We start from the raw sequence: 14,707 nt of genomic DNA, 5'->3' as shown, positions 1-14,707 counted from the left end.
TCCATCTAGGATGCCAAGGCAGCACAGAATGGTCTTGCCATCTGCCTTCTTGGCAAAGCATCACTCACTCCGGGCAACCTGTAACTGCCAGCTCAGGAAGCAAGCTGCTGAGCCCAGGGGGGGCTCTGCCAAAAGCCACCGCCCTTCCTCCTTCTCCCTGGAACACAGCACAGACACAGCAGCTCTCACCCCGTAATGCAAAGGGGAAATGCCCCCTCCCTGGCAGGTGAAGTTTGGAGGTGTATGAAATGAGGTGGAGCACAGCAAGAGGAGGAGAGGGAGGGCCATTTCAGGGGGCCTGCTTGCTCTCCTGATCCCTGCCTTGCAACGTCACATCAGGCCAGGCCACACCCTGAGCCTCTTATCCTGCCTCTCAAAGGTTTACAAGCCTGGCCTGGCCTTGACGCCTGATAAGGCCACAAGCCCGGGCAAGAGTCCACCAGCCACCATCGCAGCCCACTGGTTGGCCGTGTGCCCGGTGGTCAGCTGCTTCAGCCCACTTAGAGGAATATGCCCTTTTCTGGCAGCAGGCCCTGGCCAGCCATTTCACACACAGTTATCTCGCAACAGGTCATAAACGCAACCCAATGCATGTAGACTTTATTTAGAGAGAGATTTTATACACCTTTGCTCCATGAACTGTACTGGCCCCCAGGGTGCTTCCGGGCAAAATTCAAGGTGCTGCTTATCGCCTGAAGAGCCCTTCGCAGCATGAAGCATGCGGGACTGCCCTTCCCCCACTGCGTCTACCTGTTCCACTCAGTTCCTCATGCACGAGAGCATTTAATGCAGTAAAAGTCAGAAATTAACACAACAAGCTATGTCCTCAAATGGTTTGTTTTGACTTGGCAGGCTGTATGAACCCAGCCAACTGTAGTTTATTTAACAAGCCATGGTTAAGTAAGGGGCAGTTTGGCAAGATGAGCCAAGGGACTCTTAAAAACACTGAAAACAGAACAGAGGAGTTTTATTGCACGTCTGACGCCTCCGAAATGAAAACCGCTGAGGAAACTGCACTGTCAGGACTTCAGTGGTTTCCACCTTTTCAGAAACGGTCATATTCTGTCAAGAATCAGAATGGGGGACAGAGGAACCGTGATCAGACACCCTCCTGGTCTCTCTAGAAATATCACTCATTCTGCAGCTGGTAGGAACCAAGTGCTCCGGTCGCTCATGTGAGCTTGGCCGAGGTCCGCAATTTCTTCTTGGTGTTCTTGAAGCTGCGTAACGGGTTCTGCTGGCCCTGGAAAGAGGGTTGTTGGGATCAGTCCCCCTCAGCCTTACCTGGCCATAGTCCTAATAGAGGAGCACCGCTCCCAGAGCTACAGCCCAAGCACTGAGCTGCCAGGCTAAGCATCTGGAAGTGCTATACAGGTCGGCCTCACTTAACAACCATTTATTCAGCGGCTGTTCGAAATTACAATGCACTGAATGGACTTACAACCTGTGCCTGAAATTATGACCATTGCAGTGTCCCTGCAGTCACATGATCAAAATTCGGGCACTTGGCAGCCCATCCACACTTACAACTGCAGGGGTGCTTCAACTCCCCCCACCCACCTATCTCCCCCCAACTCTGTCCTTTTGGCCCCCTGCTGCCCTGAGCTCCATTGCCCCAGCTGACCTTCACTGCTATCTTCTTGCTCCCGCTGCTGACGAGGCGTGCCTGGCCTAGCTGCTGGGCTCTATGGGGCTGGCTTTGCGCTGCGAAGCAGGGAAGAAAAAGGCCACTTTCGGCTCTTTTCCCCTTCTTCCCAGCGCAAAGCAAGCCCCACCCCTGCCCAGAAGCTCCAAAGAGGTCTTTGTGCTGCGAGAAAGGGGAAAAGAGCCGAAAGCAGCCTTTTTCATCCCTTCTTTGCGCTCCCTCTCGTTCCTGAGGGCTGGGTGAAAAAGCTCCATGCCAAATTCCAAGCAGGATTTTCAGCCCCGGAGTGGAGAAACTTCAGAAGCCTTTCCACTCTGGGGCTGAAAATCCAAGTGGCTCTGAGGCCCTTGCGCACCCAACCTGCACTACACCTCCGCGCACCCTCACCGACCCTCCCATGCACTCCCACCTCCTGCTACCTCCCCCACCTGACAGCACCTTGGGCTTGCAACTTCCTGCCAGCTTCCCAACTGACTTGATTGTGGGAAGCTGGCAGGAAGTTGCTTCACCTAATGACCAGGGCATTCACTTAACAATGGCAACCTGGACTGCTGGGATTGCGGTCGCTAAGCAAAACGGTCATATGATGATTCGCTTAAGTGAGGACTACCTGTACTTGGAATGGAGGGTCAGCAGGAGAATACCAACCTTGCTAGTGGAGGTCAGGTACTTCCGCCGCTTGCGTTTCCCAGTCAGGGGACGAACTGCTGGCTGGAGACTGTGAGGCACTACAAGAGGAACAGTCTATCAAGTTCCAGAAAGACCTGCCCTTCCCACCCCCTTTTGTCCTGGTCTTGCACACTACACCAATGCATTTCTGCTTCCTTGGGAACATGGATGAATTCTTCTGCCATACAGGTAGAATGTCCAAAACCCATTTAAAAAGAGAAGTGAGCATATATGCTAGGAGGGGAAGCACTTGGTCTGTCCCAAATGCAGGAAGCCCAACAGTCCCTTCCTAGGGCCTTCTCCCCTCCTCACAGTGGAGATACCACCCAAAACGTTGTTCCTACCCAAGTATTCTGGCACATTACGCAGATGGGGCTTAATGACTGCTGGGTGAAGGGGCTTGTCATGGCGCAGCAAATTCAGATCCCGGGGATTGTCTTCAAAGTAGGTCTGAGGGAAAAAGAGTCAGTGGTTTGATCAGCCCCCATCAGACATATAACTGGACCGATGCTACTACTGGGAAGGAGAAGGTAGCAGGGGGAGACGGGGGGCCAGCTTCACTGCCCCCACACAGGATACCTTGAGTTTCTCTGAGTTGAGCAATTCTTCTTTGATTTCACGGAGTCGAGCTTCTTTGATAGCTTGCTTGGTGACTGAACGCATGGCATCCTGGGGCAAGGAGGGGAGAGAGAACATGCCAGGGGCAGTGCTTGCTCAATGCCATAAGCCAACTACAGTCGGGGAGGCAGTATGATGTGTCAGAAGAGGACACATTTTGCTCAGACTGCTGCACTAATGCCTCTGTGGTATTCGTTCCTGTCTCTCTGTTTTAAGACATTCAGCCTGGATTCCCTCCAATGCTTAACAGCAGCCGCTTGCTACAGAAAATAACTTTCTTTTCCCAGAAGTTTCTCTTGAAACCACGATGGAAAAGACTGAATGCCCAGGAGTCTCTGCAACAGCCCCAGCTGCCTTTCCTTCCAAAGACAATGGTGGCGGTGCAGATCTCACTTGCAAGGGCAGGGGGCATTGTGTAGGGGAGAAAAGCAGCTGCAATGCCTTTCCCCAGGACCCCACCTTGGTCTCCTTCATGCAAAATGGCTTTTACCAGACAGCGGTAGCGGAGTCCCTCGATCTCCCCCATCCGGAACTGGTAAGGCCTCAAGGTGTATTTGGTTCTGCTCTCTAAGGGACCAACAGAAGAAACTGGTTTGAGGGAAAGGCAGATGTCACTTACAAGACATGGCGACCCCCCAGCTGGCCAAGTCACTGCACTGAGCCCTCTGTGCCCAGGCTGATTTCTCCACAGCCTTGGGGACACCATCCCTCTCTTCTGTCCCCCCAGAACTTTTCTTGAGCTCAGCTCTTGTCTCACCCACCGGCTGTAAGCACCTCTTCGATCTTGGCCAGCAGAAGGCCCTCAGAGGGCAAGACGAAGGTCAGGACAGTGCCTGGGTTGTGAACACGGGCTGTCCTGCAAAGGAGAGCCAACAGGTGATTCACACCAAAACCCTGGAAACCCTGAGGCAAGCAAGGGACAGCAAGACGAGCCCCTGAGCATGACGGGGGAGCCGCAAGAGGGGGCATTAAGATGGCCACTGCCTCCAGTCAAGGACAGAACGTGAGAGCAGCTGTTCTTCCCGGAAAGCACCACCAAATGGCCTGGCTCCCCAGCTTCAGGCACAGCACTTGCAAAGTGATTCATGGGAAGATGTGCCTTTGCCCCCAGAGAAATATTTGGGATTTCAGGTTTTTTTACTTTGCTATTTGCAATTTTTTTGTTGTTCAATCCTCTTCAGAGACAATTAAGATCTGAGTGCATCTACTTCTCCTACCTGGCTGAGGCTAAAATGAAGACTCAGGAGAATTTGAAAAGCTGCATTCCACCCAAAAGCCTATTTCTTAGTTACAGGAAGAGCCAAAAAGACCAATGCTGAACTTGTCTTAAACAGGAGCACCGCCTCCTAATCCCTCAATGTTTTGCTCAGAAACTTCTCTGGCATCTCCAAAATGTTGCCAAGACCTTCACAAACAGATTTCTTGGATTTTTCAAATAAAAGCTGAAGAACGCTGTGCCCAGAGCAAAGAATATGAGTTCTTGCTGGGTTGTTTATCATCCTGGGAAAGTACATAGCAAGACCTTACTGAGAGGTGGGCAGAGAAAATGCTTCTAAGCAAACAAAGTTGTGCAGAACACAGAAGCATTCTCTACCCCACCATATGAAAAACATTTCAGCAGGTTCCAAAAGCAGTGGAATTTGCCTTTTCAAGTTGACTCAGAAAGCTATTTGAAAACAAGCCAATTTCGTGCCAGATGCATTACCAAAGCCGCACGCATCTGGAGTGGCAGGGTCCAGCCCTGAGAAGCCCCAAAGGAGCTGGGCTCTGCTGCACTGTCACACTTCCGTGAAAGAGAGACCCCTGGATTTCACAGCTGCTGCCACTGACCTGCCTGCTCGGTGGATGTAGGATTCAAAAGAAGGAGGGAAGTCAAAGTTGAAGACGGCAGACACATTCTGGAAGTCAATGCCACGTGAGACCCCATATTCCTGATCTTTGCCCCTGAAAGGCAACACAGAAAAGTAGGCGGAGGTTGCTATTGTCTGGCTAGCAAGCCAAAGAAGAAACCCCTTCCAAGGCAACTTTATTTAATCCACGATGACGCTGGAGTTTGCCGGTCAGAAATGGTTCGGGCCCGGCTCCGTGGGACGGGGTGAGCTCCCATCCCTTCTCCTAGCTTCTGCTCACCCAACAGTTCGAAAGCTATTCCATCTGCAAGTAGATAAATGGGGACTCCCGTTTAGACGGGAGGAACTGGCGGTGCTGCGCGGGGGAGCAAAATACCGGTGCTGGCCGAACTCCGAATGCAGCCGGCACGAGCAACGATCAATGCGAGCGGCGAGAAAGATCTTCAGAGGAGGAAAAAGCCCGGATGACCCCCTAGCGACCACTGCTGGTCTCACAGTGTAATATATATATATAGCACAGTAGGATTTGTAATTGTAAGATTTGTCACTGTTAGGACTATATATACTTTGTGAGCGCCCAGAGTTCCCCATTGGGGGGAGATGGGCGGCGAATAAATTGAACAAACAAACAAACAAACAAACAAACAAACAAATTCATTCATTCATTCATTCTGAGGGAGGCAAAACTTACTTTTCTGCTTTGGTGCCCTTCTTCCTCCTCCTGCTAGTCCCTTCTGGTTCTGCCAGATCCTGCTCATCTGTTGCAATGATGTAATTGTAGAAGCCCCGATTGAACTGGCTGATGATGTGGGATCTGGAAGATTATCAAACCAGGAGCTGCTGATTTTGGGGGTTCCTTCCAAATCCCAGAGATCATCAAGCCTCACCACTTCCCCACCAGCTGGAAGCACTGTATTCTCCTGGGAGTGAGCCTGGAATACAACTGCCAGCGTCCAGGAAATACAGGCCCTTCCAACGTGTCAGGCCATTTCTGCCAACCCACTCAGAGTTGCAGCAACAGTCCTTCCTCACCCAACCCCAAGCTCCAACTTGTTGAGACTCACCGGGACTGAGCAGGCAACTCTGAGTTGAGCACACAGGCAGCAATCCCAAACTGCTCCAGGAAAAGTTTGAGGCGGTAGCAGCGGTCAATCCTGTTGACAAAGAGGAGAACTTTTCCCGGCACCAATGAAAGCTTTAGGAGTGCGTACAGCAGCAGGAATTTGTCCTCTTCAGTCTCGCACTGGATCTGGAACTGGCTCAGTTGGGAGCTATCTGGCAATGGTGCTTCTTGCAGCCTGAGAGTCACCTACATAAGAGGAATATGAAAACTTGCCTCTACAGAAAGGCAGAAGGTGGCTTCTTCCAGACTCTGTGCCACCACAGCTGGGTCAGAAGTCAAACCCAACTCAAAGCTGGCAATCTGCAGTAAGAAGCCTGTAGATCAGAAAAGTACCCAGTCAGCCTGCCCCCATAATGCCAACCCGCCATTTCTTACAGGGTTGTGCAGCACCAGCTCCTTCAGCGCCTGCACATCCTCACTGAAGGTAGCTGACATGATGAAGGTCTGGTAGATCTTGGGCAAATGGCTGCAGGAAAATAAGACTGCATCAGCCACAAGAGTGGGATGGCAGATCAAACGGAAAAACCACCTTGTGCCACTAGCAGAAGACAGTGAAATGCCTCTGAGACAATGGCCACAGAACGCTTTAGAACAACTACTTCTGCACAAAATAACAAATTATTGTTGTTGTTATTCAGTCGTTGTGTCCGACTCTTCGTGACCCCATGAACCATATTGCGCCAGGCCTTCCTGTCCTTCACTGCCTCCCGGAGTTTGCTCAGTTTCATGCTCAAATCATACAATAGCTTTAATGTCACCACAAATAAATGGAGCTATTTCTCCACATTTTTTTCAATAACCATATGCCAAAGCTTTTGAGCTCAAAACATTCCAAATGTTTCAAATGCTCCAAAGTCAGAATAAAACACCTCATGTTCTAGAATTCATTTTATTTTATTTTAAGTATTCCTCCAAAAGAACAAGAATTGAAAATAATCCCCTTTTTCACTGCAGGCAACAAAATTAGGCAAGGTACAAATTTATGCTGAATGCTGCCTTCCAACCAACCTATTAAAAATTGGCCATTTTTTTAAAAAATGAAAATTCTCACAACCAATAGAAACAATACGCATGTTTTTTAATGTCTGCCTCCATAATGTTTTAAAAGAAACTCAACTTTTAGCACTGGGGCCCCAAGCTCTGAATTAAATAAATACAAACAATAACATTCAAAGGCTATGCCTCCCAAGAAATTGCTGACAGATGGAAGCCTTGAACAGGCCTGAATCTGTCTGGTGTTCTTCTGCATCTTCTTATAAATCAGAACCACAGACTTCCAAGACTTCTGGGGGAGCAATGGCAGACTGAATACGGCTCCATTTTTGCAGAGCCAATGCCCATGGTAATAGAGGAGCTGCCGAACAAATCAGCTCTTCGGAGCCATCTCCAGATGAAGGAGATGACCGGATCACCCACAAGCACTCCTTACAGAGGCTCCCTGTGAAGAGATTGCAATTTAGCAATCTCCAGCGGGTTGAGCGCTCTGGGAGTTAAGGGAAACATCGAGCCCAAGCCGCAGCGCAGAGCCTTCAAAGAGACACTAGATTTGCTTTTACTTACTCTTTTAATTAACATTGGAAGCTGTCTATTTGTGATTTACTTGGAATTAAAAACTTCCTGAAAGGCATTTTCCTTGTATCTTGGAAGAAAGAAGATTAAAGTAAGTTTAAAGATCAAAAAGAAATATTTTAATTTTTGGAAACAGAGAAAGGGAATTAAGAATGCCAACTGGGGGACAGTTAAGATGGTAGGTGGATTTGAAATAGCGTTTTTATGGATTGTTTTAAACTTTAAAAAAATACAGCAAGTGATCTTGGATTTAACTGTAAGAAAATCTGTCTTGGGAAAGTACTGGTTCTGAAAATAAACATATGATAAGACTGGGCTTTGAAGGTTAACTAGAGGGAACCAGAGAGCAATTAAAGGAAAAGATAACTTTTAACGTAATGGAGGAACATTCCCTTTTCATAGAAGAATTTCTAGCTGTTTGGGATTAGTGTATCCAGGAATTATTTCTAAAATTGGGTCTAACAGAGGTTGTAGAAGAAAAAAAAGACTTTACTAGATAAAACAGAAGGTGAGGATGATTTGAATAAGGATTCTAAAATGGACTTTAAAGAAATGCTAGACTGTAAGAGAGACAGAGAAGATAAAAGATGCTGGGGCTGAAGATAGACTTAAAAGTCACTTTTATGGGAATGACATGGAGAAAGAAGTTGTAATGAATCAGAAGAGTGAGAGCTATCCTACTTTGGATCTACAGAAGGGAAACACTATATCTTTGAAACCTTTTCTGAAAATAGGGAGAGAATGATAAGAGATTACTATCTGGGATTTTATTTGGAGAAAAGATTGAAGATTGAGCCTTTTAAAAAGAAGAGAAAGAAATTTAAAGTAGATTTATAGGATCAGGGTTAAATTGTATAAGTTTTGATCCAGGGTTGTTAATACTGAACTTTATTTTTCTGACCAGGATGGTAAGACAATGATTTACACCTGTAAAAGCAATTCATTTGGTTTAGTTTAAAACACACATTATTATTGGTCTTTCTTATGCTTATGGGGAGAGATCTTTTGTTTTATTCCTCAGAAAAAAATTAGAACTTAAAATGCAAAATAGATTTGTTGAAGCTTAATATATATAGTTTATTATCACTGGTACTTTTGCTGACTGGACTGATTGATGAATATTTTTTACAATTTGGTTATTGTTTAGGGATGAGAAATGGGATGAAGAGGGCTTTTTTCCGTAATATTAGGGAAGGTGTTAAGTTATTGTTAATGCATATACTTGCTTGGAGGGGGGAAGTCACCTTTTATATTACTTTCTCTTTCTTCTTTTTTCTCTTTTTGTTTGTAGATTCTTTTAGTTCTGTATCAGCTTTTATATGTGTAAAACTTTAACAGAAATATTATGAAAAAAAGAACCACAGAGTCCTGAGACTTCCTGGGGAGGTATGGCAAGCTGAAGATGTCTTTGTGAAAGCGGAGCTGACAACCGTGGTAAAGACTAAGGAACTGGTGAATAGACCAGCTCCTAAGAACCTCTCTGGATAAGGAGAGGATGGGAGATCACCCACATATGTTCCAGATGGCTGCTCCTTGTGAGCAGACCGCAGGACAGTGGTTTTCCATGGGTTTGAGTGCTGAGAGACGAAGGGTCACTTCTTAGTGAAATATAAATAAATATAAATAAATCTTGCTCACAACTGTGGCAGAGCCTTTTAAGGGACATGTAAGTTTGCAAACCTCACTTTCTAATCACTTTCAGAAATTGCCATCTTAAAGCTATTAGACACCTTCAGAATGACAAGTTCGAAAAGTCATTGAGTTTTATCTTCAACTGTGAACAAAAGAAAAATTAACTTTAAGCTGTTGAATTCAAATTCAAAGAATTTGAAATAAACAGCAAAAAGCTAAATAAGATTTTGATCTAAGAAAGTTATAAAGGGATTAAGGGTCCAGTTAAATTTGGAATATTGACTTTTGCTATAAGATTTTGGAATTAACTATAGAAAATAAATAGCTTCTCATGGCTTCTTTTAGCTATCTTGGCTATTGTAAGTCATAACAAAAATAAGTTACTTTATGTTTTAGAAACTGTAGACTAGAGGGGACTAAAGATTCTAAGCAGTAGGAAAAAAAATACAAGCCTGTTTTTGACATCCGTTAATATTGGGACTTACAAAATGACACAAAGTATTATAATATTGGAAACATTAAAGGAGATCTTTGAAGAATGGAGCCAGAAATTAATAACTACAGTATCAACAATGCCAATAATGACATCTGCTTCTATGGATAGACTATGTCTAAAAGATGTTAATGATGGAATGACAGACGTGGAACAAATTTTATCTGACAAGACAGAGAAAGAACTAGAAATGACAAGCTAAGAGAATAATTTGGAAAAGGACGTTTTATTGGATATACAAAATAAACTGGCTGAATATTTAAAAATTAAAAGGGAAATACAAATGATAAACCAAGAGAATGACCTGGAAAAATTTTTCTTATTAAATCTACATAAGAGATGTTAAAGCCTTGAAGAAATCTATGTGATGGAATAAAGAATTGAAGAGAAATCAAATCCTATGACAATATTTGATTGAATTAAAGATTAAGACCATAAGAAGTAAAAGGAATATAAAGTTGGTTTATTTGATCAAGGTTAAAATAAGACTTTTTTTTTTTTTTGGCAAGGTTCTGGCAACCCTCATGGATTTTTTGCTGACACCAGGATTAAAAAGTTGATGTTTTATGGATTTGCTTATAGATAAGGGACAGGATATGGGATAAAGAAATATCTGTTTGTAACCTTATAGGGGGTGAAGAGTTACTAAATTTGTTTATACTTGCTGTGATGAAGGTTGGAAATCTCTTCTTTATATATTTTTATTTTTCTTCTTCCTTCCTTCCTTCCTTTTTCTTATACTTTTATTCATTTTTTTCTATTCTCTTCTTTCTCTAAGTTTAGTTTGTATTAGTTTTTACTATCGTAATCAAAATTCTTAATCAGAATTGAACCACAGACTCCCGCCAGCTCTTCAGAACCAGAACGCACCAGAGGAGATTCTTCAAGTCTTCCTCAAAGCCAAATGAAAAAAGCAGATCAGCTTCATCCATCACCAAAATTTCCAGGGAATCCTGCAGTCTCAAGCTTTGCATTTGTAGATGTGCCAAAACCCGCGATGGTGTCCCTATCACTACATCTGGTTTCTCCATCAAGAGGGGTCTGCAAGACAAAAAACAGGAGAGGTAAAAGCCTGGTGTTGGAGAAATTATGTGTACCTCTCTTTGAAAGAACGCTAGGGACAATCACACCCATGTAAGCCCAGGCCATTTCAATGTCATCATCTAGATGGGAAAACCTTTCCTCTTTATCCTTTTTTTTAATATATAATTTTTATTAAGAATTTTTATTTTAATAATAAAACCCAATACAAGCTAAAGAAAAAAATAGAGGAGTAAAAAGTGCAGTGAAAATTAAGAAGAGAAAGAAAAGAATAAAGAGAAAAAAATCTTCTGAAGCATCAAAAAGCAATTGTATTTTTCTACAACATTTTGCCTATAGTTTCAAACTACCCATGTAGAGCAAAAGTGAAACTTTTGTCCATTCTTAATTCATTGTCTGATGACATTTTATTCAAAATTATCAATGGAATCAGAGCCACAATAAAAAACAGTGGACACAAAAGTCTACTTGAAAAATTATTTTCATTTTTACTTTTCCAGGCTCTTATGTGTTTCCAAACAGTGTTGATTTTCTTTTTTTTCTGTTATAATTTTCTATTAATTCCCCAAATTTCTAAACATTTTTAATCCAATTATGTGATCAATCCAAACCATATAAAGGTTTGCTAAAAAAAAAATTCAAAATTGATTTACTTTATTTTCAAATCTAATTTTCCATTTTCAGATCTAATTTTTGGCTGGGTGGATTGCTTTCAATTTATAACCCAGTTCTATTGTTATTATTTTTATGAGGCTGTATGTAAGCTGATGCTGGTTGACTGTGTTTGCCATAATTGATTGGGCAATCATATGTACATCATGCAAACTTTCGTTTAAGTGTTTCGGTTGAGTAGATTTCAAAGAAGTAACCTTTGTCTTGCAATTTCTTTAATGCATTCTAAAAAATTCTTAGGGAAAAAAAAAGCATCCCTGGAATGAAAGCTTGCATTGTGGCTATTACGGCCACCAAAGAGAAAATAGACACTGTTTGAAACCCAGAACAATCCTGTGTTCCAGAGGTTCTACCCAACTGTTCTGGGCTGGGATTCTAACAGTCCAGCAGAGCCAGGCAGAAATGGCATCGCTCTGCAACCCTTTGCGATCTCAGAGCTGCAGAGGGGACAGACAAGGGTCTCCACCTCTCTGTGGTCTGTGGTAGACCCAGAAAACTGGGCTGAGAAAGGGCAAGTGGATCATGCACCTCTAATTCACTCTCAGCATCAGAAAACATGTGCGTGAACTATTCTGTGTGCTAAACAGCTGATCTGGGGCTGCCCATGCCTGAAATGAAAAACACATGTTTTGGTCCATTTAAGTAATGAAAGAAGACTGCTTTGTTCTGGATACAAACTAAAATTGGGTTTTCTGGACAGAAATCGTTTGGCTAAAGGGTGGGTGTAAGAGCAGGAAAAAACTAAGGATTGGGGGTGCCGGCCTAACTCTAGCCCTGAAAGACCTAAAAGGAAATTTCTACATCTTTCTAGAGTTTCAAGCAGGGAACACAATTTCCTCAGCTCTTATAGGGCATGTTCTCATTTCACCAACTCATCATTTTATTCAGGACTTCTTGATTTTAAACAAAACTAAAACTGAGTATGGTCAAACACACATCTTGGAGTTTAGAAAATGGACATTAATACAGCGATGATAAATAAAATCCCATGGCAAGAAATATTAATGGGAAAAGAAAACGAAGATAGGCAGGAAGCATAATTCCAAGCAATTCCAACGAAAAGAAAAAAAAAAAGGGACAGCATGTGGTTATCTGGAAATGTTAGTGAAAATGTGAAAACAAAAAATAACGTGTCTTTAAAATGGAAAGAGAACTAGATCACCATTAAAGAGCATAGACCAGAAGAGTCTGGTGCCAGGAAAGCAAAATTTTGGACATGCCCAGTTTTTGTTTTTAATCAGTACATTAGCCACTCAGTGAAACAGCAAAATGTTAACAGGTAACAAAGAAAAGGCAGAGCTACTCAATCCCTATTTGGTCCACTTTTCTCCCTGTGTTTCACCATGAAATTGTGAAGAACAAGATGAAAGAGCAGGATTGAAGTTTGGCGCTCCTACCTCTTTTGTGTCTCCAAGTCAGTCTTGACTCCTGGCAACTGCCTGGACAAGCCCCTGCAGTTTTGGTGGCAAGATTTTTAAGTGGTTTCCTGCTGCCTTCTCCTTAGGGCTGAGAGGGAGGGGCTGGCTCAAGGTCCTCCAGCCAGCTTCCCGCCTCAGGCAGGACTAGAACTCACAGTCTCCCAGTTTCTAGCCAGGAGCCTTGAACCATGACGCCAAACTGGCCCTCTTATTAACTTAAATCTCCCAGACGAGGCAACTGTATTCCAAGATGGAAAAGGAACCAGCTGAGCCCTTATGGATCCTCTCTGGCAGCTGTGTGCGTGGATACAACTGCTCCCTTCAAGCACCAGAAAGGGCATTACGCAGAGGAAGGTGAATTACGTGGACCAGCTTAATGGGTGCTCTTGCTGTGTGGGGGCTCAAAGCACATAGTGACCTAACCAAAACAAAGGATTACATGCTCCATTTTCTGATCTACTTTTTAATGCATCCATTCAATGAGTATGGCCACCCACTCACCATGCAAATGCTGAGGTGATGACCAAATCTAATGTGTGACCAATCCCATGGGACAGCCAAAGATTATCTGGAGCAAACTGGCCCAAAACAATAAAGCAGGACCATCTTGTTTTCTCTGTGAAAGCATGACTATGTGAAGTTTTACCTTTACCAGAAAACTATCAGCTAATATCAAGTGTTCCATCTTTTTATGCTAACAGGCCATGAATATTTATTGTGACATTTCTCAGATTTACCATGAAACTTGTACTGGAAAAAATACATTCCATCTTTTTAACTGAGTGGGTGGATAAGAAGTTCCACATTTGTCTTTCCTGATTATACCAAGGAAGGCCAACACCACAGGATATTTTAATTTATTTTTAAAATTTACACGCTGCTTTTCAAAATGAGGTTATCTCCTTCAAGATTCCCTCTGTATAAAACACAGCCTGTTTTAGGCGCCCTTCATCTTTGAGGCTTTCAGGCTTATGATTAGCACCTGTACTATATCAGAGTGCTGGTTTCCAGCTGGAGTAAGGAGTAAGGCCCTCTCCTCCAAGCAGGCGCCTCAAGGCGCTATACCGGGCCGAAGTTTCTGCCCCGGCCCTGAAGGCGCCGCGCTCCGCTCACCTCTGGGCGGCGAGGTCCTCCGGGCCGGCCAGGTCGACGGCGCGCACGTCCCGGGCGCAGTAGGCAACCAGCCGCCGAAGCATCCGCAGCGCCTGCCGCGCCAGCTCCTTGGTGGGCACCAGCACCAGGCCCCGCACCGCCTGCTCCGCGACCAGCGCCGACTAGGAGGGAAGGAGCCCGTCCGTCAGGCGAGGCCGGCCGGCCGGCAGCCGCCCCCCGCGCCCCCCAGGGCCGCGCGCCCCGCGACTCACCGCCTTCCCGGCCAGTAGGCGCTGCAGCAGCGGCAGGGCGTAGGCGCCCGTCTTGCCGGAGCCCGTCCTGGCCCTCGCCAGCAGGTCCTTGCCTTCCAGCGCCAGCGGGATCGCCTTCTCCTGGATCGGCGTCGGCGCGGCCCAGCCCAGCTCGGCCACCGCCTGCGGGAGCACAGCAAGCGCGGCCGTCAGCACGTGGGCGCGCCGCCTGACAGCAGCGGCGGCGGCGGCGCCGGTTCCGCCCCGCCCGCCCGCCCGCCCCGCTACCTGCAGGATCCGCGCGTCCAGCCCCATCTGGGCAAAGCTCCGATCCGCCGCCGCCGCCATGCCGCCGCTGTCGTCGCCCGCGCCGGAAGTGCCGTGGCGCCGCTGGGCGCCGCCACAAAGCCGCAGAAGCGGAGCGGCGCGGCCCTCCTGGCATCACCCTCTGGCGGCGGGAGGGCGGCACGGCAGCCGCCCCGGCCGCGCCGCGGAGTCTCTCCCGGGTTTGGGGAGAGCGAAGGCCGGGCGGGTGGCGAGCTCGTCGCCCAGCGGGCGCGCGATTTGGCGCGCTTTCCGCTCCTCGTGCTGACGTTGCCCAGGCGGCTTACGCTACGGGCGGCCGCGCTCGCTG

At 45.8% G+C, this 14,707-nt stretch overlaps 1 protein-coding gene across 1 annotated transcript; it reads right to left on the bottom strand.

Moving 5' to 3' along the window:
* Window positions 1-585: 585 nt before the first annotated feature.
* On the bottom strand, window positions 586-14,488 carry DDX56 (DEAD-box helicase 56). Its single transcript, XM_088151952.1, has 14 exons — window positions 14,362-14,488; window positions 14,095-14,256; window positions 13,844-14,004; window positions 10,470-10,640; window positions 6,281-6,371; window positions 5,847-6,091; window positions 5,474-5,596; window positions 4,763-4,876; window positions 3,694-3,788; window positions 3,423-3,499; window positions 2,894-2,983; window positions 2,659-2,764; window positions 2,294-2,373; window positions 586-1,243 (listed from the first exon to the last, which is right to left on the bottom strand). Exons 1-14 carry the CDS (start codon window positions 14,419-14,421, stop codon window positions 1,172-1,174), a joined length of 1,647 nt encoding a protein of 548 aa, XP_088008078.1. The 5' UTR covers window positions 14,422-14,488; the 3' UTR covers window positions 586-1,171.
* Window positions 14,489-14,707: the final 219 nt, after the last annotated feature.

The sequence above is a fragment of the Python bivittatus genome, unplaced genomic scaffold, assembly GCF_059951505.1.
Source record: "Python bivittatus isolate LINGU-HERP-01145 unplaced genomic scaffold, Pbiv_v1 ctg000680_np1212, whole genome shotgun sequence".
NCBI lineage: Eukaryota > Metazoa > Chordata > Lepidosauria > Squamata > Pythonidae > Python > Python bivittatus.
Note: the sequence above shows the minus strand (reverse complement) of the source record. Positions and strands in the feature narration are given on the sequence as shown.

Excerpts from the sequence above, each read along its gene's own strand:
- DDX56 (XM_088151952.1), bottom strand. The coding sequence starts at position 14,421 with ATGGCGGCGGCGGCGGATCGGAGCTTTGCCCAGATGGGGCTGGACGCG. Across the intron at positions 3,500-3,693 it reads CGAAGAGGTGCTTACAGCCG|AGAGCAGAACCAAATACACC; the intron begins GTGGGTGAGACA and ends TTGGTCCCTTAG. Across the intron at positions 1,244-2,293 it reads ACCTGACCTCCACTAGCAAG|GGCCAGCAGAACCCGTTACG; the intron begins GTTGGTATTCTC and ends CCCTCTTTCCAG.